This window comes from Monodon monoceros, unplaced genomic scaffold, assembly GCF_005190385.1.
Source record: "Monodon monoceros isolate NGI ecotype Baffin Bay Population unplaced genomic scaffold, NGI_Narwhal_1 Super_Scaffold_21, whole genome shotgun sequence".
NCBI classification, from domain to species: domain Eukaryota; kingdom Metazoa; phylum Chordata; class Mammalia; order Artiodactyla; family Monodontidae; genus Monodon; species Monodon monoceros.
Genome location: NW_021703778.1, coordinates 37,619,708 through 37,643,480, shown reverse-complemented (window position 1 = coordinate 37,643,480; position 23,773 = coordinate 37,619,708). Strand labels below are relative to the sequence as shown.

At 39.6% G+C, this 23,773-nt stretch overlaps 1 protein-coding gene across 1 annotated transcript in view; it reads left to right on the top strand.

The window, feature by feature from the left end:
* Nucleotides 1-23,773, top strand: part of TICRR (TOPBP1 interacting checkpoint and replication regulator) — a 53,005-nt gene that overhangs the window by 21,294 nt on the left and 7,938 nt on the right. Inside the window, exons 14-18 of the mRNA XM_029239567.1 lie at nt 239-296; nt 3,340-3,486; nt 20,665-20,755; nt 21,778-21,839; nt 23,256-23,387. Of these exons, the coding sequence (XP_029095400.1) occupies nt 239-296; nt 3,340-3,486; nt 20,665-20,755; nt 21,778-21,839; nt 23,256-23,387 (490 nt within the window). The remainder of the gene's footprint in view (nt 1-238; nt 297-3,339; nt 3,487-20,664; nt 20,756-21,777; nt 21,840-23,255; nt 23,388-23,773) is intronic.

The window sequence follows — 23,773 nt, the reverse complement described above, 5'->3', positions numbered from 1 at the left end:
AGTTGAAATTATATAAAGTTAAATGTTAGTGCCTCTTCACCATCCATTCTTCAGAAGTAATCGCTGATGACAGTTTGTTGTGTATATTTCCAGGCCCTATTTTTGTGCATTTTACAACTATTTCTGTTACAGATTCCTACAAGTGGAATTGCAAGGATCAAAGGGTTTCTTGTGGAATTTTTATTCTTTTAAATGAATTCCTATTTAAATTTTCTTATTGGATTTTCTCATCTTTCAGGAGAATTCTCACCCTATTCTTCAGCTGCCTCCACCCCCAGTGAAAGAAACGGTACAAGGTATACTTTGTTTCCTTGTTGTACTCAGTGACAGTTTTATTTTGATTACATATATTTAAGCAGTTGCATATAGTTAAAAATTATAGTTTTGTGTAATTGTTCGTTTATGAAATATGTCCATATACTGTGTGCTAGAGGAGTAGGATGTTCACATGGTCTCAAAATACTGCATTTTGTAAAATAACTGGTCTAAAATTTTTTTTTTAATTTATTGTTTGTTTATTTTTGGCTGCATTGGGTCTTCATTGCTGTGTGTGGGCTTTCTCTAGTTGTGGCAAGCGGGGGCTACTCTTGCGATGCGTGGGCTTCTCATGGTGGTGGCTTCTCTTGTTGTGGAGCACGGGCTCTAGGCACGTGGGCTCGGTAGTTGTGGCGCACAGGCTTTGTTGCTCCGTGGCATGTGAGATCTTCCCGGACCAGGGCTTGAACTCGCGTCCCCTGCATTGGCAGGTGGATTCTTAACCACTGTGCCACCAGGGAAGCCCTAAAATATTTTTTTAATGCCATTAACATGAAAGCCGAAAAAGAAAAGAGGCAGTGGAGCTGGTTTAGATAAAAGGAATTTAACTGTGACATAAGTGCACTACATGATCCCTGCTTGGGTCTTAAATGTAGGGTAAAAAGCTATAACGGATATTACTGAGACGATGAGAGGAAGTTCGAAGATGGTTTAGATATATGCCCTTGTTCTTTGGAGATACATGCTGAAATACAGGAAACTAAAGAGTTGTGATGTCTGCAACTCACTCTCCAGCGTTCTGGGGTGGGCAGTTGTACAAACGTAGAGAGAGAGAGATGGAGGGAGAAAACAGATGTTGACAGTTGGTGAATTTTAGTGACAATTCTATGTGTGTTTTTTTGGTTTTGGTTTTTTTTTTAATATTTATTTGTTTGGTTGTGCTGGGTCTTAGTTGCAGCTCGCCAGCTCCTTAGTTGCGGCACACGGGCTCCTTAGTTGTGGCATGCAAACTCTTAGTCGCAACATGCATGTGGGATCTAGTTCCCTGACCAGGGATCAAACCCGGGCCCCCTGCATTGGGAGCGTGGAATCTTATCCACTGAGCCACCACCGAAGTCACCATGATTCTATGTTGAAATTTTCTATAGATATTAAACTTCTCCAAAATTTGGGAAAAATGGAAAATAACAGATCAAATTTGGCTGTCAGGCCGTAAGTCAGTTTCATAGACAGCGTAAGGCAGGTAACAGAGGCTTTTATAATGGAGATAGAGAAACATTTTTTTGAAACTTTGGTGTGCATTATTGGCGTCCTTAATGTTTATGTCATTGATGGGTAAAAAAGGCTCCTCCCAGTTGGATCCTGGTTTATTTGGTTTTTATTTAAGTGACTTGCTCTTAGAATATTTTTCCTCTTGGTGAATTTTTGAGTAGCCTCCGCCAGGCCATCTTGCTTAAGATTAAGATTAAAATGCTAGCCTGCTAGCTTTGTCAAGTATTTCCTGACTCTTCAGCTATTTTTCCTAACTTTGAGTCTAGATGGTTACAACTCTCATGCTCTGGAGTTAGGAAGAGGATTTAAAATATAGTAGTTCCCCCCTTATCCACAGGGGTTACGTTCCAGTACCCTCAGATACTGAAACTTCTTATAGTATCAAACCCTATACTATGTTTTTTCCTATACATACATACCTATGATAAAGTTTAATTTATAAATTAGGCATGGTAAGAGTTAACAATACCATAATAAAATAGAACAATTATAACAATATGCTATAATAAAAGTTACATGAATGTGGTCTCTCTCAAAATACCTTGTACAAATTTAATGCCTTTTCCATCTTAACTAAGCCCTTTCATGCGTTGTAGCCATAATTTTTGAAGTTTGAGTTGTGACAGCAAAACTAGCGTGAATTTTTCCTTCACAGTTTCACAGATAGACAATTCACTCTTACCATAGATTGTAGCAACCTTAACATACGATTTTTTTTTCCCTTAAGTTGAGAAACTTTTTATTTATAGGAAGCACTTTATGACTTCTTTTCAGCATATCCAAGTTGCCAGCATCACTACTTTTGTGCTTTGGGACACAAAAAGTATTTAAGTAAAATAAGGGTTACTTGCATATAGCATTGCTATACTGCTACAGTCGATCTGATAACCCAGCTGGCTACTAAGTGCCTAACGGGTGGGATATGCTGGACAAAGGAATGATTCATGTTTTTGGTGGGACAGAGCAGGATGGCATGAGATTTTATCACACTACTCAGGAAGACACACAACTTTAAAACTTATGACTTAAGTATTTCTGGGATTTTTCATTTGATATTTTCAGACTGCAGTTGACTGCGGGTAACTGAAAATGCGGAAAGTGAAACTGCAGATAGGGAGGGACTACTGTATCCCAGCAAATTAGTAAAATACTCAAAAGAAGAAAAATGAAATCTCTGGGATTGAAAAGAACAGTTTCTCTGCTTGACCCTGAAATACAAAGCAGCAAAAAGTTCCAATGTGAGAAAAATATCGTAATACTGGGATATATTAAAAGGACTATAATTTACATTATCCAACCTCTTACTTGAGGATTATGTCCATTTTACAGTGAATAAAACTTCTAATTTAAGTGATGTGGGCCTTCCTTGTATTCCTGAAAGGTTGGGTTTATATTAAATTTATAAATGTAAGTAGTTTTTAAAAAAATTTTTTTTAAGTTTTTTTAAAAAATATTTATTTATTTGGTTGTACCAGGTCTTATTTGCAGCACGTGGGCTCCTTTAGTTGTGGCAGGCAGGCTCCTTAGTTGCGGCATGCACGTGAGATCTAGTTCCCTGGCCGGGGATCGAACCCAGGCCCCCCGCATTGGAAGCGTGAAGTCTTAAGCACTGTGCCATCAGGGAAGTAAATAGTTTTGATATACCATGTGAGTGTACTATTTAAGGAAATCCTATTAGTAAATGTGAATATAGCAGTCAGCCTGTAAAATAGTTTCCTCAAGCAGATTCTCTGTTTTGGATATCCTTCTTTTCCCACATGTGGCTTTTATTAATGATAATATTTGACTTTCTTTTTTTCTTAATGCTTTCAGAAGTGACCAAAGTTCGAAGAAATCTCTTCAACCAGGAAATGATTTCTCCTTCAAAGAGATCTGTAAAGCGGGGGTTGCCTAGAAGCCATTCTGTGTCAGCTGTGGAAGGTCTAGAGTATAAACTTGACAACTTCAAGAGGACCAAAGGTACTACATTTTAGGGTAACCACGAGAAGGGGATTCTTGGACCCAAACCAGTCTCCAGACTCTTGTTGCAGAAGCTCATTAATCTCATGTTTTCCTCTCCTCTTTGGTTACCATCAGTTAATTTTCCACTTGGGGTCTCTCCCTCCAAGTTTAGATGAAGAATTAATCCTGGTTTTTCTCATTCCTCCCTTTCTAGTTACCCCTACAGACAACAGACAAACATCTATTTTATAAAAACAATTAAACAAAAACGAAAGATAGCGACTAGCAATTTTCTAGTCTTTCGGTGTGTTGGGGTTTTTTTTGCTTTTTTATAATTGAGACCATTCATGTATCATAAAATCAACTTTTAGTGGTTTTCAGTATATTCACAAAGTTGTGCAACCATCATGACACATTCCAGAACATTTTCATCATTCCAGAAAGAAGCCCTGTACCTACCCATTAGTAGTCACTCTCCATTTCTTCCAGTCTTCCCAGCTGTAGGCAACCACCAGTCTACTTTCTGTTTTTATAGATTTCTTATGGATATTTCTTTTAAGAGGAATCATATTATGTGGTCTTTGTAACTGGCTTTTTTTACTTTAGCATAATGTTTTCAAGGTTTGTACATGGTGTAGTACGTCTCAGCACTTCATTTCTTTTTATTGACAATAATATACCATTGTAGGATAAACTACATTTTACTTATCCATTCATCAATTGGTGGACATTTAAGTTGTTTCTACTTTTGGCTATTGTGAGTGATGCTGCTGTAAGCATTCATATATAAGATTGTGTGTAGACACATTTTTAATTCTCAGGCATATGCCTAGAAATGAAATTGCTGGGTCATATGGTAACTCTATGTTTAACTTTTTAAGCAGTTACCAGACTGTTTTCCAAAGTGGCTATACCATTTTATATTCCCACTAACAGTGTATGAGGGTTCTAATTTCTCCACATCCTTGCCACCACCTTCCATTGTCCCTCTTTGATTCTGCTCATCCTAGTGGGTGTAAAGTGGTGTGTCATTGTGGTTATGAGTTGCATTTCCTTGATAACTGATGTTGAGTTGCTTTTCATGTGCTCGCTGGCCATTTGTATATCTTCTTTGGAGAAATCTTTGCCCATTTTTAAAATAGGTTGTTTGTCTTTTCACTGTTGAGTTGTAAGAGTTCTTTATATATTCTAGATACCAGCCCCTTATCAGATATACAATTTGCAAATATTTCTTCCCCAATCTGTTGGGTTTTCTTTTCACTTTCTGGATAGTGTTCTTTGATACATAAAATATACATTAAAAAATACATATATGTATTAAAAATACATAAAATATTTTTAATTTTGATGATATCCATTTTTTAAAATTTATTTTTGGCTGCATTTGGTCTTCATTGTGGCATGTGGCATGTGGGATCTTTAGTTGCGGCATGCAAACTCTTAGTTGCAGCATCTGGGATCTAGTTCCCTGGGTTCATACCCGGGCCCCCTGCATTGGGAGCATGGAGTCTTAGCCACTAGACCACCAGCGAAGTCCCAATTTTTTTTTTTTAAATAAATTTATTTATTTATTTATTTATGGCTGCATTGGGTCTTCGTTGCTACACGCAGGCTTTCTCTAGTTGTGGCGAATGGGGGTCACTCTTCATTGTGGTACATGGGCTTCTCATTGTGGTGGCTTCTCTTGTTGCGGAACATGAGCTCTAGGCACACAGGCTTCAGTAGTTGTGGCATGTGGGCTCAGTAGTTGTGGCTTGCGGGCTCTAGAGTGCAGGCTCAGCAGTTGTGGCACACGGGCTTAGTTGCTCCGCAGCATGTGGGATCTTCCCAGACCAGGGCTTGAACCCGTTTCCCCTGCATTGGCAGGCAGATTCTTAACCACTGCAACACCAAGAAAATCCCCCCAATTCTTTTTATTTTTTAATATCTTTATTGGGGTATAATTGCTTTACAATGGTGTGTTAGTTTCTGCTTTATAACAAAGTGAATCAGTTATACATATACATATGTTCCCATATCTCTTCCCTTGCGTCTCCCTCCCTCCCACCCTCCCTATCCCACCCCTCCAGGCGGTCACAAAGCACCGAGCTGATCTCCCTGTGCCATGCGGCTGCTTCCCACTAGCTATCTACCTTATGTTTGTTAGTGTATATATGTCCATGCCTCTCTCTCGCCCTGTCACAGCTCACCCTTCCCCCTCCCCATATCCTCAAGTCCGTTCTCTAGTAGGTCTGTGTCTTTATTCCTGTCTTACCCCTAGGTTCTTCATGACGTTTTTTTTTTCTTAAATTCCATATGTATGTGTTAGCATACGGTATTTGTCTTTTTCTTTCTGACTTACTTCACTCTGTATGACAGACTCTAGGTCTATCCACCTCATTACAAGTAGGTCAATTTCGTTTCTTTTTATGGCTGAGTAATATTCCATTGTATATATGTGCCACCTCTTCTTTATCCATTCATCCGATGATGGACACTTAGGTTGTTTCCATCTCCGGGCTATTGTAAATAGAGCTGCAATGAACATTTTGGTACATGACTCTTTTTGAATTATGGTTTTCTCAGGGTATATGCCCAGTAGTGGGATTGCTGGGTCATATGGTAGTTCTATTTGTAGTTTTTTAAGGAACCTCCATACCGTTCTCCATAGTGGCTGAACCAATTCACATTCCCACCAGCAGTGCAAGAGTGTTCCCTTTTCTCCACACCCTCTCCAGCATTTATTGTTTCTAGATTTTTTGATGATGGCCATTCTGACTGGTGTGAGATGATATCTCATTGTAGCTTTGATTTGCATTTCTCTAATGATTAATGATCTTGAGCATTCTTTCATGTGTTTGTTGGCAGTCTGTATATCTTCTTTGGAGAAATGTCTATTTAGGTCTTCTGCCCATTTTTGGATTGGGTTGTTTGTTTTTTTGTTATTGAGCTGCATGAGCTGCTTGTAAATTTTGGAGATTAATCCTTTGTCATTTGCTTCATTTGCAAATATTTTATCCCATTCTGAGGGTTGTCTTTTGGTCTTGTTTATGGTTTCCTTTGCTGTGCAAAAGCTTTGAAGTTTCATTAGGTCCCATTTGTTCATTTTTGTTTTTATTTCCATTTCTCTAGGAGGTGGGTCAAAAAGGATCTTGCTGTGATTTATGTCACAGAGTGTTCTGCCTATGGTTTCCTCTAGGAGTTTTATAGTGTATGGCCTTACATTTAGGTCTTTAATCCATTTTGAGCTTATTTTTGTGTATGGTGGTAGGGAATGATCTGATCTCATACTTTTACATGTAGCTGTCCAGTTTTCCCAGCACCACTTATTGAAGAGGCTGTCCTTTCTCTACTGTACATTCCTGCCACCTTTATCAAAGATAAGGTGTCCATATGTGCGTGGGTTTATCTCTGGGCTTTCTATCCTGTTCCATTGATCTTTCTGTTTTTGTGCCAGTACCATACTGTCTTGATTACTGTAGCTTTGTAGTATAGTCTGAAGTCAGGGAGCCTGATTCCTCCAGCTCCTTTTTTCGTTCTCAAGATTGCTTTGGCTATTCGGGGTCTTTTGTGTTTCCATACAAATTGCGAAATTTTTTGCTCTAGTTCTGTGAAAAATGCCAGTGGTAGTTTGATAGGGATTGCATTGAATCTATAGATTGCTTTGGGTAGTAGAGTCATTTTCACAATGTTGATTCTTCCAATCCAAGAACATGGTATATCTCTCCATCTATTTGTATCATCTTTAATTTCTTTCATCAGTGTCTTATCATTTTTTGCATACAGGTCTTTTGTCTCCTTAGGTAGGTTTATTCCTAGATATTTTATTCTTTTTGTTGCAGTGGTAAATGGGAGTGTTTTCTTGATTTCACTTTCAGATTTTTCATCATTAGTATATAGGAATGCCAGAGATTTCTGTGTATTAATTTTGTATCCTGCTACTTTACCGAATTCATTGATTAGCTCCAGTAGTTTTCTGGTAGCATCTTTAGGATTCTCTATGTATAGTATCATGTCATCTGCAAACAGTGACAGCTTTACTTCTTCCTTTCCGATTTGGATTCCTTTTATTTCCTTTTCTTCTCTGATTGCTGTGGCTAAAACTTCCAAAACTATGTTGAATAAGAGTGGTGAGAGTGGGCAACCTTGTCTTGTTCCTGATCTTAGTGGAAATGCTTTCAGTTTTTCGCCATTGAGGATGATGTTTGCTGTGGGCTTGTCATATATGGCCTTTATTATGTTGAGGAAAGTTCCCTCTATGCCTACTTTCTGCAGGGTTTTTATCATAAATGGGTGTTGAAGTTTGTCAAAAGCTTTCTCTGCATCTATTGAGATGATCATATGGTTTTTCTCCTTCAATTTGTTAATTGATAGATTTGCGTATATTGAAGAATCCTTGCATTCCTGGAATAAACCCCACTTGATCATGGTGTATGATCCTTTTAATGTGCTGTTGGATTCTGTTTGCTAGTATTTTGTTGAGGATTTTTGCATCTATGTTCATCAGTGACATTGGCCTGTAGTTTTCTTTCTTTGTGACATCCTTGTCTGGTTTTGGTATCAAGGTGATAGTGGCCTCGTAGAAGGAATTTGGGAGTGTTCCTCCCTCTGCTATATTTTGGAAGAGTTTGAGAAGGATGGGTGTTAGCTCTTTTCTAAATGTTTGATAGAATTCGCCTGTGAAGCCATCTGGTCCTGGGCTTTTGTTTGTTGGAAGATTTTTAATCACAGTTTCAATTTCAGTGCTTGTGATTGGTCTGTTCATATTTTCTGTTTCTTCCTGATTCAGTCTTGGCAGGTTGTGCTTTCTAAGAATTTGTCCATTTCTTCCAGGTTGTCCATTTTATTGGCATAGAGTTGCTTGTAGTAATCTCTCATGATCTTTTGTATTTCTGCAGTGTCAGTTGTTACTTCTCCTTTTTCATTTCTAATTCTATTGATTTGAGTCTTCTCTCTTTTTTTCTTGATGATTCTGGCTAATGGTTTATCTATTTTATTTATCTTCTCAAAGAACCAGCTTTTAGTTTTATTGATCTTTGCTATCATTTCCTTCATTTCTTTTTCATTTATTTCTGATCTGATATTTATGATTTCTTCTGCTAACTCTGGGGTTCTTTTGTTCTTCTTTCTCTAATTGCTTTAGGTGCAAGGTTAGATTGTTTATTCAAGATGTTTCCTGTTTCTTAAGGTGGGCTTGTATTGCTATAAACTTCCCTCTTAGAACTGCTTTTGCTGCATCCCATAGGTTTTGGGTTGTCATGTTTCCATTGTCATTTGTTTCTAGGTATTTTTTGATTTCTTCTTTGATTTCTTCAGTGATCACTTCGTTATTAAGTAGTGTATTGTTTAGCCTCTATGTGTTTGTATTTTTTACAGATCTTTTCCTGTAATTGGTATCTAGTCTCATAGCGTTGTGGTTGGAAAAGATACTTGATACAATTTCAGTTTTCTTAAATTTACCAAGGCTTGATTTGTGACCCAAGATATGATCTATCCTGGAGAATGTTCCATGAGCACTTGAGAAAAATGTGTATTCTGTTGTTTTTGGATGTAGTGTCCTATATATATCAATTAAGTCCATCTTGTTTAATGTATCATTTAAAGCTTCTGTTTTCTTGTTTATTTTCGTTTTGGATGATCGGTCCATTGGTGAAAGTGGGGTGTTAAAGTCCCCTACTATGAATGTGTTACTGTCGATTTCCCCTTTTATGGCTGTTAGTATTTGCCTTATGTATTGAGGTACTCCTATGTTGGGTGCATAAATATTTACAATTGTTATATCTTCTTTTTGTATCGATCCCTTGATCATTATGTAGTGCCCTTCTTTGTTTCTTCTAATAGTCTTTATTTTAAAGTCTATTTTGTCTGATATGAGAATTGCTACTCCAGCTTTCTTTTGGTTTCCATTTGCATGGAATATCTTTTTCCATCCCCTACTTTCAGTCTGTATTTGTCTCTAGGTTGGAAGTGGGTCTCTTGTAGATAGCATATATATGGGTCTTGTTTTTGTATCCATTCAGCCAATCTGTGTCTTTTGGTGGGAGCATTTAGTCCATTTACATTTAAGGTAATTATCGATATGTATGTTCCTATTCCCATTTTCTAAATTGTTTTGGGTTCATTATTGTAGGTCTTTTCCTTCTCTTGTGTTTCTTGCCTAGAGAAGTTCCTTTAGCATTTGTTGTAAAGCTGGTTTGGTGGTGCTGAAGTCTCTCAGCTTTTGCTTGTCTGTAAAGGTTTTAATTTCTCCATCAAATCTGAATGAGATCCTTGCTGGGTAGAGTAATCTTGGTTGCAGATTTTTCTCCTTCATCACTTTAAATATGTCCTGCCACTCCCTTCTGGCTTGTAGAGTTTCTGCTGAAAGATCAGCTGTTAACCTTATGGGGATTCCCTTGTGTGTTATTTGTTGTTTTTCCCTTGCTGATTTTAATATGCTTTCCTTGTATTTAATTTTTGACAGTTTGATTAATATGTGTCTTGGTGTATTTCTCCTTGGATTTATCCTGTATGGGACTCTCTGTGCTTCCTGGACTTGATTAACTGTTTCCTTTCCCATATTAGGGAAGTTTTTAACTATAATCTCTTCAAATATTTTCTCAGTCCCTTTTTTTTCTCTTCTTCTTCTGGAACCCCTATAATTCGAACGTTGGTGCGTTTAATGTTGTCCCAGAGGTCTCTGAGACTGTCCTCAGTTCTTTTCATTCTTTTTTCTTTATTCTGCTCTGCAGTAGTAATTTCCACTATTTTATCTTTCAGGTCACTTATCCGTTCTTCTGCCTCAGTTATTTTGCTATTGATCCCATCTAGAGTATTTTTAATTTCATTTATTGTGTTGTCCATCGTTGTTTGTTTCATCTTTAGTTCTTCTAGGTCCTTGTTAAATGTTTCTTGCATTTTGTCTATTCTATTTCCAAGATTTTGGATCATGTTTACTGTCATTATTCTGAATTCTTTTTCAGGTAGACTGCCTATTTCCTCTTCATTTGTTAGGTCTGGTGGGTTTTTATCTTGCTCCTTCATCTGGTGTGTGTTTTTCTGTCTTCTCATTTTGCTTATCTTACTGTGTTTGGGGTCTCCTTTTTGCAAGCTGCAGGTTCGTAGTTCCCGTTGTTTTTGGTGTCTGTCCCTAGTGGCTAAGGTTGATTCAGTTGGTTATGTAGGCTTCCTGGTGGAGGGGACTAGTGCCTGTGTTCTGGTGGAAGAGGCTGGATCTTTTCTCTCTGGTGGGCAGGTCCACGTCTGGTGGTGTGTTTTGCGGTGTCTGTGGACTTATGATTTTAGGCAGCCTCTCTGCTAATGGGTGGGGTTGTGTTCCTGTTTTGCTAGTTGTTTGGCACAGGGTGTCCAGCACTGTAGCTTGCTGGTCGTTGAGTGAAGCTGGGTGCTGGCGTTGAGATGGAGATCTCTGGGAGATTTTCACCGTTTGATATTACATGGAGCTTGGAGGTCTCTTGTTGACCGGTGTCCTGAAGTTGGCTCTCCCACCTCAGAGGCACAGCACTGACTCCTGGCTGCAGCACCAAGAGCCTTTCATCCACACGGTTCAGAATAAAAGGGAGAAAAAGTAGAGAGAAAGAATTAGTAGAAGTAGGAAGAAAGAAAGGAAGGAAGGAAGGAAGAAGAAAGAAGGAAAGAAAGAAAGGAGAGAGGGAGGGAAGGACGGTGGAAGGAAGGAGGGAAGGAAGGAAAAAAGAAAGAAGATAAAGTAAAATAAAGTAAAATATAATAGTTATTAAATTAAAAATTATTAAGAAAAAGAATTTAAAAAAAAAAAACGGACGGATAGAAACTTAGGACAAATGGTGGAAGCAAAGCTATACAGACAAAATCTCATACAGAAGCATACACATACACACTCACAAAAAGAGGAAAAGGGGAAAAAATCATAAATCTTGCTCTCAAAGTCCACCTCCTCAATTTGGGATGATTCGTTGTCTAAAGGAGGGAAGGAAGGAAAGAAAGAAAGAAGATATAGTAAGATAAAGTTATTAAAATTAATTATTAAGAAAACAATTTACAAAAAGAAAAAAAAAAAACGGACGGATAGAACCCTAGGACGAATGGTGGAAGCAAAGCTATACAGACAACATCTCACACAGAAGCATACATATACACACTCACAAAAAGACGAAAAGGGAAAAATCATAAATCTTGCTCTCAAAGTCCACCTCCTCAATTTGGGATGATTCGTTGTCTATTCATGTATTCCACAGATGCAGGGCACATCAAGTTGATTGTGGAGCTTTAATCCGCTGCTTCTGAGGCTGCTGGGAGATATTTCCCTTTCTCTTCTTTGTTCTCACAGCTCCCAGGGGCTCAGCTTTGGATTTGGCCCCGCCTCTGTATGTAGGTCGCTGGAAGGCGTCTGTTTTTCGCTCAGACAGGACGGGGTTAAAGGAGCCGCTGATTCGGGGGCTCTGGCTCACTCAGGCCAGGGGTGGGGGGGGAGGGAGGGGCACGGAGTGCGGGGCGGGCCTGCGGCGGCAGAGGCCGGCATGACATTGCACCAGCCTGAGGCTCGCCGTGCGTTCTCCCGGGGAAGTTGTCCCTGGATCCCGGGAACCTGGCAGTGGCTGGCTGCACAGGCTCCCCGGAAAAGGGGTGTGGATAGTAACCTGTGCTCGCACACAGGCGTCTTGGTGTCGGCAGCAAAAGCCTTAACGTCTAATGCCCGTCTCTGGGGACCACGCTGATAGCCGCAGCTCGCACCCGTCTCTGGAGCTCCTTTAAGCAGCGCTCTTAATCCCCTCTCCTCGTGCACCAGGAAACAAAGAGGGAAGAAAAAGTCTCTTGCCTCTTCGGCAGCTCCAGACCTTTTCCCGGACTCCCTCCCGGCTGGCCGTGGTGCACTAACCCCTTCAGGCTGTGTTCATGCTGCTAACCCCAGTCCTCTCCCTGCACTCCGACAGAAGCCCGAGCCTCAGCTCGCAGCCCCGGCTGGTGAGCAGACAAGCCTCTCGGGCTGGTGAGTGCCGGTCGGCACCGATCCTCTGTGCGGGAATCTCCCTGCTTTGCCCTCCACACCCCTGCTGCTGCGCTCTTCTCCGCGGCTCTGAAGCTACCCCTCTCCGCCACCTGCAGTCTCCACCCGCGAAGGGGCTTCCTAGTGTGTGGAAACCTTTCCTCCTTCACAGCTCCCTCCCATTGGTGCAGGTCCCGCCCCTATTCTTTTGTCTCTGTTTTTTCTTTTTTTCTTTTGCCTTACCCAGGTACGTGGGGGGGTTTCTTGCCTTTTGGGAGGTCTGAGGTCTTCTGCCAGCGTTCAGTAGGTGTTCTGTAGGAGTTGTTCCACGTGTAGATGTATTTCTGGTGTATCTGGCTCCTAACTGCTGGTGGTTTATGCTATCCTTGAAGTTCCTTGTCTTATAGATGTATCACTTCAATCTTCACTTCTGTCTTCACATGGCTTTCCACTTTGTGTCTGTGTGTTTCAAATATCTTCTTTCTCTTACTAGGATCCCCCCAATTCTTTTTAAATGTTAGGTAGAATTCAGCAGTGAAGCCATCTAGTCCTGGGTATTTTTCGGAAGGTTTTTTTTTGTGTGTTTTATTTTTATAAATTTATTTATTTATTTTTGGCTGTGTTGGGTCTTCGTTTCTGTGCGAGGGCTTTCTCTAGTTGCGGCAAGCGGGGGCCACTCTTCATTGCGGTGCACGGGCCTCTCCCATTGCGGAGCACAGGCTCCAGATGCACAGGCTCAGTAGTTGTGGCTCACGGGCCCAGTTGCTCCACGGCATGTGGGATCTTCCCAGACCAGGGCTCGAACCCGTGTCCCCTGCACTGGCAGGTAGATTCTCAACCACTGCACCACCAGGGAAGCCCCGGAAGTTTTTTGATAACAGTTTCTTTTTTTTTTTTTTTACTTGTTATAGGTTTATTCAGATTTTCTGTTGCTTAGTCTGTTTTCAGTAGTTTGTGTCTTTCTAGTAATTTGTCCATTTCATCTAGGTTTTCTAATTTGCTGCTATACAGTTGTTTGTAGTGTTACCTAATAGTTCTTTTTTATTTCTGTAAGGCTGGTAGTTTTATTCTCTCTTTCATAGTTGTTTGAGTGTTCTGTATTTTTTCTTTGTCAATCTAGCTAAAGGTTTGTTAAAGATCTTTTCAAAGAGCCAACTTTTGGTTTCATTGATTTTTCTATTATTTTTCTACTCTTAATTTTGTTTACTTCCTGTGTAATCTTTATTTTTTCCTTCCCTCTACTTGCTTTGATGTTAGTTTGATCTTTTTCAGTTTTTTTAAGATTAAGGTTTTGTTATTGATTATTTAAAATACATGCTTTTTAAAAATTTATATCACTCATTGAACAGTTTATCACCACTGTCCTTTTTTTAAATTTTTTTATTTTATATTGGAGTATAGTTGATTTACAATGTTGTGTTAGTTTCAGGTGTACAGCAAAGTGATTCAGTTACACATTATCATATATCCATTCTTTTTCAGACTCTTTTCCCATATAGGTTATTAGAGAATATGGAATAGAGTTCTTTGTGCTCTACAGTAGAAGCTTGTTGATTATCTGTTTTATATATAGTAGTGTATATATGTTAATTCCCAATTCCTAATTACCCCCACCTTTCCCCTCTGGTAACCATAAGTTTGTTTTCAAAGTCTGAGTCTGTGTCTGTTTTGTAAATGAGTTCATTTGATCATTTTTTTAGATTCCACATATAAGTTATATCATATTTGTCTTTCTCTGACTTACTTCACTTAGTATGATAATTTCTAGGTCTATCCATGTTGCTGCAAATTGCATTATTTCGTTCTTTTTTATGGCTAATATTCCATTGTATATATGTACCATGTCTTCTTTATCCTTTCCTCTGCTGATGAACATTTAGGTTGCTTCCATGTCTTGGCTGTTGTAAATAGTGCCGCAGTGAACATTGGGGTGCATGTATCTTTTCGAATTATGGCTTTTTCCAGATATATATGCCCAGGAGTGGGATTGCTGGATCATATGGTAGTTCTATTTTTAGTTTTTAAAGGAACCTCCATACTGTTCCCCATAGTGGTTTAAGTACCAATGTAAATGTACCAGTTTACATTCCCAACAACAGTGTAGGAGGGTTCCAGGCTTCTTTTTTGTTTTTGTTTTTGACCACGCTGCATGGCTTGTGGGATCTTAGTTCCCTGACTAGGGATCGAACCCATGCCCCCTGCAATGGAAGCGCGGAGTCCTTACCACTGGACTGCCAGGGAATTCCCCAGACTTCTTTTTTAATACAGCTTTTTACAGGTACAAATTCCCCTCTAAGTGCTGCTTTAGCTTCATCCTATAAGTTTTGGTATGTTGTTTTCAATTTCATCATCTCAAAATATTTTCTAATTTCCCTTGTGATTTTTTTTCTTTGGTCCTTTGGCTATTTAGGAGGGTGTAAATTTTCACATATTTGTTAATTTCACAAATTTCTGTTATTAATTTCTAATTTCATACCTTTGTAGTTGAAGAACATACTTTGTATGATTTTGGTCTTTTTAAATTTTTTGAGACTTGTTTTATGGCCTAACATTTGGCCTGTTCTGGCGAATATTCTGTGTGTACTTGAGAAGAATGTGTGTTCTGCTCTTGGGTAGAATGCCTGTAGATGTCTGTTATGCCTAGTCTGTTTATGGTGTTCAAGTCTTCTGTTTTCTTTTTGATCTTCTGTATAGATGTTCTATCATTGAAATCAGGGCATTAAAGTCTCCAAGTATTATTGTTGACTTATCTATTTTTTTCTTCCTTCAATTCTGTCAGTTTCACGCTTCATAGAGTTTGGGGCCCTGTTGTTAGTTGCGTGTATATGTTTATAATTGTATCACTTAATGGATTGAATTTTTTAAATCAACATGATGAACTTTGTCTTTTGAACCTTTTTTGACTTAAAATCTATTTTGACAATAATATAGCCATGCGCGCTCTCTTTTGCATACAGTATCTTTTTCTGTCCTTTTACTTTCAACCTCTTTGAATCTAAAGTGAGCTTATAGACAGAATATAGTTGCATCATATTTTTAAAAATCCATTCTGCCAATTTCTGCCTTTTTTTTTTTAACATTTATTTTTTTTATTTGGTTGTGCTGGGTCTTAGTTGCAGCTCACCAGCTCCTTAGTTGTGGCACATGGGCTCCTTAGTTATGGCATGCATGTGGGACCTAGTTCCCTGACTAAGGATCAAACCTGGGCTCCCTGCATTGGGAGCACAGAGTCTTAACCACTGTACCACCAGGGAAGTCCCCAATTTCTGCCTTTTAATTGAAACACTTGATCCATTTACATTTAATGTAGTTACTGATAAGGAAGGACTTCTGCCATTTTCTACTTATTTTTTTATATGTCTTATACCTCTTTTGTTCTTTCATTTCTCTGTTACTGCCATTTTTGTAGATGATTTTTTATTTTTTGTAGTGTATTGTTTGGATTCCCTTCATCTTTTTTTCTGTATATTTTCTAATTATTTTCTTAGTGTTTACCTTGGAGATTACAATTAACACCTTAAATTTAAACCTGTTGAATAATACGACTTAGTTTCAATAGTATACACTCTTTTCCTATATATTTCCATCATATTTAGCAAATTTACAACCATTATTTCTCCCAACTTTTTTCTGCCCTTTTCTCTCTTCTCCTTTTTCTTCTTCTAGGACTCCCAGTGTCTGTATATTGTTATGCTTGATGGTGTCTCACAGGTCCCTTAAGCAGGCTTTGTTCATTTTTCTTCATCCTCTTTTCTTTCTGCTCAGATTGGATAATTTTGTCTTATCTTCAAGTTTATTGATTCTTCTGCCTGCTCAAATCTGAGGTTGAACCCCTCTAGTGAACTTTTCATTTCAGTTATTGTACTTTTCAGCTCAAAAATTTCCTGTTTGGTTCCTTTATATAATTTCTGTCCCTTTATTGGTATTCTTATTTTATTTATCCATTGTTTTCCTTATTTCTTTTAATTCTTTGTTCTTTTTTTTTTCCTTGAGCTCATGAGCATGTTTAGAATATTTGATTTAACATATTTGACCAGTGATTCCAATGTCTGGGATTTCTCAAGGGTGGTTTCTGTCAAATTCTTTTTTCCTGGACACACTTTCCTGTTTCTTTGTATGCTTTATAATTCTTTTTTGAGAATTAGATATTCTGAATATTACAGTTGGTTAACTCTGGAGATCAAATTCTCCCACTTCTGAGGAATTGCTGATCTTTGCTTATTGAGGGCCTGTCCATTTGTGCGTTTTCCAAACTATTTTTTACAAAGCGTGTATTCCTTCTTGTGTGGTCACTGAAGTTTCTGTTCTGTTATCTCTGTGGTTAGCCAGTGACCTGACAAAGATTTCCTTAAGTGTCTGGCTCCAAAAAGGTGTTCCTGTCCCTCTAAATCTTCTGTTAGATGCAGTGGGGGAAAGCTGCTGCAGCCTGAGAGAGCAGAAATCAAGGCGAATGTCTGCACCAGCCCCACAGGACTCCACTCTCCAAAGCACACTGACTGAACCGTATAACCCCAAATTTGGAAGACAGGGTCCCCACTGTCTGCCCTACCGCCAGCCAGCTGCTCCTAGACTGCGGGCCGCTGTCCCCACAGCTACAGCAGGGCTGAGGAAAGGAGGCTGGTAGCTGGTTCGTGCACATCATTTACTTACTAAATATCAGCCTCTTCCTTCATCAGGCACTTCCCTGGTTGTCATAAGTGCCAGTCAGGTTCCAGAGTTCCAAAATAGTTTACTCTGATAATTTTTTTCCCTAGTTTACTAGTTGTTTTGGGGGAGGGACCAAACCCTAGAGCTTCCTACTTCCCTGTTTCATGTGATGTCACTTTTTCTAGGGGTTACAATTAAGTATCTTAATTTATCTAGTTGAGGTTAATACCAACTTAATTTCAGGAGTATACAAAAACTTTGCTCCTGTATAACTCTGTTTTCTATCCCCTTCTTTGGGCTGTATTGTCATACAGATTACATGTTTATGCATTGTATGCCCATCAGTACATTTGTAATCATTGCTTTATCTTTTACCTCAAAGGAGAAAAGGATTACAAACAAAAATACTTTTTTTTTTTTTTTTTTGCTGTACGAGGGCCTCTCACTGTTGTGGCCTCTCCCGTTGTGAAGCACAGGCTACGGACGCGCAGGCTCAGCGGCCATGGCTCACGGGCCCAGCTGCTCCGTGGCATGTGGGATCTTCCCGGACCGGGGCACGAACCCGTGTTCCCTGCATCGGCAGGCAGACTCTCAACCACGGCACCACCAGGGAAGCCCCAAAGATACTTTTATTCTGTCCTTTGCATTTACTTGTATAGTTGCCTTTACAGTGCTCTTTAATTCTTCATGTGGATTCATGTTACTGTATAGTGCCCTTTCCTTTCATCCTGAAAGACTCCCTGTAGAACTGACATTACTTTTAGGGCTGGTCTGCTAGTGTCAGATTCTCTCAGTGTTGTTTTTTGGGTGTTTCTTTGGAGGTGGAGAGGATGTGCTGATTTCTCCTTCATGTTTGAGTAACAGTTTTAGAGGATATAGAATCCTTGAGTCTTTTTCTTTCAGCATTTTGCCTTTCATCACAGTGCCTTTTTGTTATCCTATGTTTCTGATGAGAAATCAGCTGTTAATCTTATTGAGGGTTCCTGGTACATGATGGATCACTGCTTTCTTGATTCTTTCAAGATTCTCTCTTCCCCTTTGGCTTCTAACAGTTTGATTATGATGTGTCTGGTGTGGATCTCTTTGACTTTATCACACTTAGGTTTGTTGAGCTTCTTGGCTACGTAATGTCTGTCATCAAACATTGGAAGTTTTCAGCCAGTATTTCTTCAAATATTTTTTCTGCCTCTTTGTCTCCTCTTCCTCCAGGACTCCCACTGTGTCTATGTTATTATGCTTGATTGTGTCGTACGGGTGTCTGAGACCGTTCATTTTTCTTCTTTTTTCTTTTTGTCCCTCAGACTGGATAATCTCAATTACTTGTTTTCAATTTTGTTGATTCTTTCTTCTGCCACCTCATATCAACTGCTGGGCCCCTCTAATGAGTTTTTCATTTTAGATAGTGTACTTTTCAACTTCAGAATTTCTATATGGTTCTGTTTTTTTTGTTTGTTTGTTTTTTTAAATGGAAAGGACCTTGTTGGCTACTTTGTATGGGCCAGGAGCTGCTGTAAGCATTTACACAGATTTGCTCTTTTATTCCTAAATGCACACACACTTTTTTTATTATTATTAATTAATTAATTTATTTTTGCTGTGTTGGGTCTTAGTTTCTGTGCGAGGGCTTTCTCTAGTTGTGGCAAGCAGGGGCCACTCTTCATCGTGGTGCGCGGGCCTCTCACTATCACGGCCTCTCTTGTTGCAGAGCACAGGCTCCAGACGCGCAGGCTCAGTAGTTTGTGGCTTACGGGCCTAGTTGCTCTGCGGCATGTGGGATCCTCCCAGACCAGGGCTCGAACCCGTGTCCCCTGCATTGGCAGGCAGACTCCCAACCACTGCACCACCAGGGAAGCCCTGGTTCTGTTTTTTAATGATATCTCTATTGACATTCTCTGTTTGGCAAGTCATCAGGCTCATTCATACATTCCTTTAGTTCTTTAGATATGATTTTTTTTTCCTTTGGACATACTTCAGATAGCTAATTTAAGGTCTTGGGCTAATAAATTCAATGTCTGGACTTCCTCAGGGATGCTTTCTGTTGAATGATTTTTTTTTTCCCACTGTGTGTGGGCCATTCTTTCTTGTTTCTTGTCTCATATTTTTTGTTGACAACTGGACATTTTAAATAATGAGTCAACTCTGACGATCAGATTGCCACTGCTCCAGGGCAGGGTTTGTTGTTACCATTACTGCTTTTGTTTGTTTACTTTCCTGAACTAAGTCTTTTAAGTCTGTATTCTGTCATGTGTAGCCACTGAAGTCTCTGCTTGGTTAGCTTAGTGGTCAGCTAAGGGTTGGACAGAGATTTTCTTACATGCGCAGAACCAGTAAGTTTCCCAGCCTTTGCTGAGGGGCCCTATGTGTGCATTGGCTCATGTCTTCAATACTCAGCCAGACATTTTACAACTCTTTCTGTTTTCCAGAGCCTCAAGGTCAGCCAGAGGTGACAGCTAAGGGCCTTCTTGGGTCCATCCTGGGCATGCACACAGCCCTACCACACATGTACTTTTAGGGTCCCAGGAGTGTGTCAGAAGTCAGCAGAGTCCCTTAGGGACATCTCACTCCCCAGTTTTCCCATCTAAACTTCTGGTCAGCTTGTGGTTTGCCCCAAGTGTTATCACCACCTCAGGCAGCTGTGATGTTTACAGTTGCTGCTGATTGTTTTCAGTAAATGCTCCCTGGGAAAAAGTTGTTTGCATTGGATGAGTTCTGAGTCAGGTCAAATAAAGACAGGCCTTGTGAGTGGGATTTTCCAGGGAACCGCCAGACAGACCAAATAGTTATCTGGGAATGGGGCTTTGGAGGAGCTTGGATCCCATTCTGTTCCATCCAGAGGCTCCTGGGCTGTTGGTTTTCACTGTAATTATGGGCTTTTGGTTCTCCAGGCTACCACGGGCCTAGGGAGAGGAGGTTGGGATTGGGGCAAGTTAAAGTTCCACAAAGCTTGCTATTCTTAATGAGATTCAGCTGCTTTTGTTGAATAAATACTCCCTGGATTGTTCCAAACTGGTTAATTCCCAGAGTTCTGGAAAAATTGATTTTGAATTTTTGCCAGTGTTCTCGTTCCTTTAATGGAGGAGAGTTTTTTTAAGAGGTCCTTACTCCACATTCCTGCTGGCATCACTCCTCTTTCTAGTCATTTTTATCTCCCTTAAAACCAGTCCTCCCATGAGTAGCTTGCATACCTACTCTATTGAGAAAACTTATGCCAGAGCATAAGTTAGATTTATCGTTATATTAAATATCTTATTGCATGACACATCAGCATTTTCACATGCTTTATTTCATTTAATCATAAATACAAGAACCACCAAGTAGGTGCACAGGTGTGTTAGCCCAAATAAATGAGAACTTTTCACTTTTTCAGGAATATTATCTTAAAATTTTATAATATTTTACATTGGCTTATTTATTATTAAACTCTAATAGTGCTGATGAATTGTTATATCATGTTAAATTGAGTCTTATGGTTAGACCTTGGTCCAAAAGACCATTAAGAGCCACTCTGGCTAAACATTAGACCATATTTAAGTTCAAACTGTTCCCTTTGCCTTGCTCTTCCTTCTTGATAAGATTATGTGAAATTTATCCTTTTTACATTTTAGGTTATCGCAAGCTGCTAACCAAGAGTGTGGCCGAGACTCCAGTACATAAGCAAATCTCCAGAAGGCTGCTTCATAGACAGATCAAGGGCAGGTAAATGACATCCTTGTCTATCTTCTTCATACACCTGCACAGCCCTCCTAATCTTATGGGCCATGTTTACCTTCTCATGACCTTTGTGACTCTAGTCTCAACTGTGTTGCTTATAACCAAAGAGCATTCTGTAGATTTTATGGGGGCTGGAGATCCATACAGAATGCACTCTTTGTGTCTCGCCTCTTTCACTTGGCATAATTATTGAGATTTATCCATGTTGCATATATCAATAGTTCCATTTTATTGCTGAGTAGTATTCCATTTGAATGCATACTGCATGATTTAAAAATCTATTCATGTGTTGACCTGGGGAAGGAGGGAGTCTCACTGCCAGGCAAGGCTGGAAGTCTGGGATCCCAACTTGGCCTGTGGTGGGACCACAGCTTGCCATGGCACTTGGAGTAGGGCAGTTCTGGTCTGAAAGTTTCTGTCTTGCTTGGCTGCCTCTTTCCTGGTTCTTTGGCTAAGGAGAGCTAGCTATCCTTAGGGCAGTTTTCATCTGCACCTCTTGGTGTATCGGGGTTGTCAGGTTGTCGAGCGCCCAATCTAGGAGCTCCGGGGGCTCACTGCCCTGTCTCTCCTCAGGTCCTAAAGTCCCAAGCCTCTTCTCTCCACCTTTGAGAGTCTTACGCTTCCTTTATATGTAATATCCAGGGTTCTTAGCTGTACATAACAGGGAGAATGGGGAGAAGTGCATCTATCTACTCCTTCTTGTCAAGGCTCCATCTGGACATTATTTGTGTGTGGATTTTACACACTTGTGCATGTTTATCTACAGGGTAAATTGTAAGAAGTGAAATTTGTGGGTCAGAAGGTATACATATTTTTAACTTTATGTTGTCAAACTGCTTTCCAAAAAAAAATATTCTTACCATTTCATTCTTGACAGTAATGTGTGAGAGTGCTTGCCAAAGACCACTTGTGGTCTTTGTTACCTTGTGAGGTGTGAACCTGTAGCTCTTTGACATGCGTCATTTATGAGTGGTGTTGAATAATCCTTGTACTTGCTGTTCCTCAAGGTCCTCTGACCCTGGTCCTGAAATTGACGTTGTTGAAGAGTCCCCAGAAAAAGGAGAAGATGGTATTACCTACTTTTGTTTTTTTTTAGGGTTCTCAGTTTTTGTGTTTCCTCTACTTTCTGTGAAAGCTATTCTATACTGGTATTATCGCTCAGCATAGCCTAAGATACTTTACAGACATTATGACAGCTCTGGGCCCACAACGTATATCAGTACATATTTACTGGTGAATGGTCTTTTACATAGAATGTACTGAGAGTTTCTGGAGAAGAAATACTTTTACACAAGAGAAATGGGATTCAGAGTGAAAGCTAAACTACTACGTTAATATAAAGTGCTGTGGCTTTTTAAAAAATATATATTTATTTGTTTGTTTATTTTGGCTGCACCGGGTCTTAGTTGCAGCATGCAGGATCTTTTAGTTGTGGCATGCGGACCCTTAGTTGCAGCATGCGTGCGGGGTCTAGTTCCCCGACCAGGGATTGAACTTGGGTCCCCCTGCATTAGGAGCGTGGAGTCTTACCCACTGGACTACCAGGGAAGTCCCCTGTGCCTTATTTTTGAAGTATACATGATGATGGGGCTTCCCTGGTGGTGCAGTGGTTGAGAGTCCACCTGCCGATGCAGGGAACACGGGTTTGTGCCCCGGTCTGGGAAGATCCCACGTGCCACAGAGTGGCTAGGCCTGTGAGCCATGGCCGCTGAGCCTGTGCGTCCAGAGCCTGTGCTCCACAACAGGAGAGGCCACAACAGTGAGAGGCCCGCGTACCACACACAAAAAAAGTATATATGATGGAGGAGGGGTTTCCAAAAACTAACTTCTTTAAATCAAGTAGTTTATGTTTATTGTAGAAAAATTAGAAAACACAGAGAAGCCAAGAATTTAATTATCACTTGGTAATCCCACAAATTAGAAATAAGTCTGTTGAGGGAGGAGATATGGGGATATATGTATACATATAGCTGATTCACTTTGTTATACAGCAGAAACTAACACACCATAGTAAAGCAATTGTATTCCAATAAATGTTTTAAAAAAGAGAAAGAAAAAACTATTAACATTTAGCTTTAATAATACTCTTACAGGTGTTGTTTCTATACAAATATGTGTAACATAAATATGAAAACTCATTTTTAAACTTTTTAACAACTCACACTATACAAACCTTTTTTCACTCTACATCATTCTTAAAGGTGGCATGTTATGAAATTTCTGCAGATTATAGTGGGGGGGTCAGGGTTTTTTTGGGTTTTGGTTTTTGTGGGGGGTTTTTTTTGTTGTTTTTTTGGTACTTTGTTGGGGCCATGTATCATATCCCTCTTAGCTTTGTCTCACTTCAGAGATCTCAAAGCCAATAGCTTGTCAAATTTCCATCTTGTACGTGGTATTACATAAATCTTACCCATTTAATATGTGGGGAAATGTCAAGCTTGCGTTTCTTCTTGTCAGAACTAACTGTGATTAGTTCTTGTAGAAGTAAGTTTGAGACGAAGTCCTCGAATCAAGCAGTTGGCATTCAGCAGGAAAAATTCTGGTTCCTTCTACTCTGTGTCTCAACCAAAGTCTCGAAGTATACAACAAGTTCACTCATTCCAGCAAGTCAAGTCAGGTAACAATGCTTGCCTACCTTTCTTCAGAGGTCCATGCAGATTTGATGGGGAGTGTTGTTGGGAAAAGAATGAAGTTTGACGTTGGAGAAATAGAATAGGTATAAATATTTGAGGTTCAGAGTGATGACCAGATGAACAATCCATGGCCACCGTTTTCAGAGTCATCCCTTTAGATTCCTACGGCTGGCTGTCCACATTATCCTTGTGGGTAATTCATTCATTCAAGAGGAAATTACCTGTAATTTCTACCATATGTTCAGATCCTACAGAAAGGCATCTCCAGGTGGAAGGTGCTGTTTGTCCTTCATTCTTTTATCATTATTAGCTTGGATTATCAGATGTCTTTTTATATTTGTCTTTGCAAATTAAATTATTTCAGTTGCCT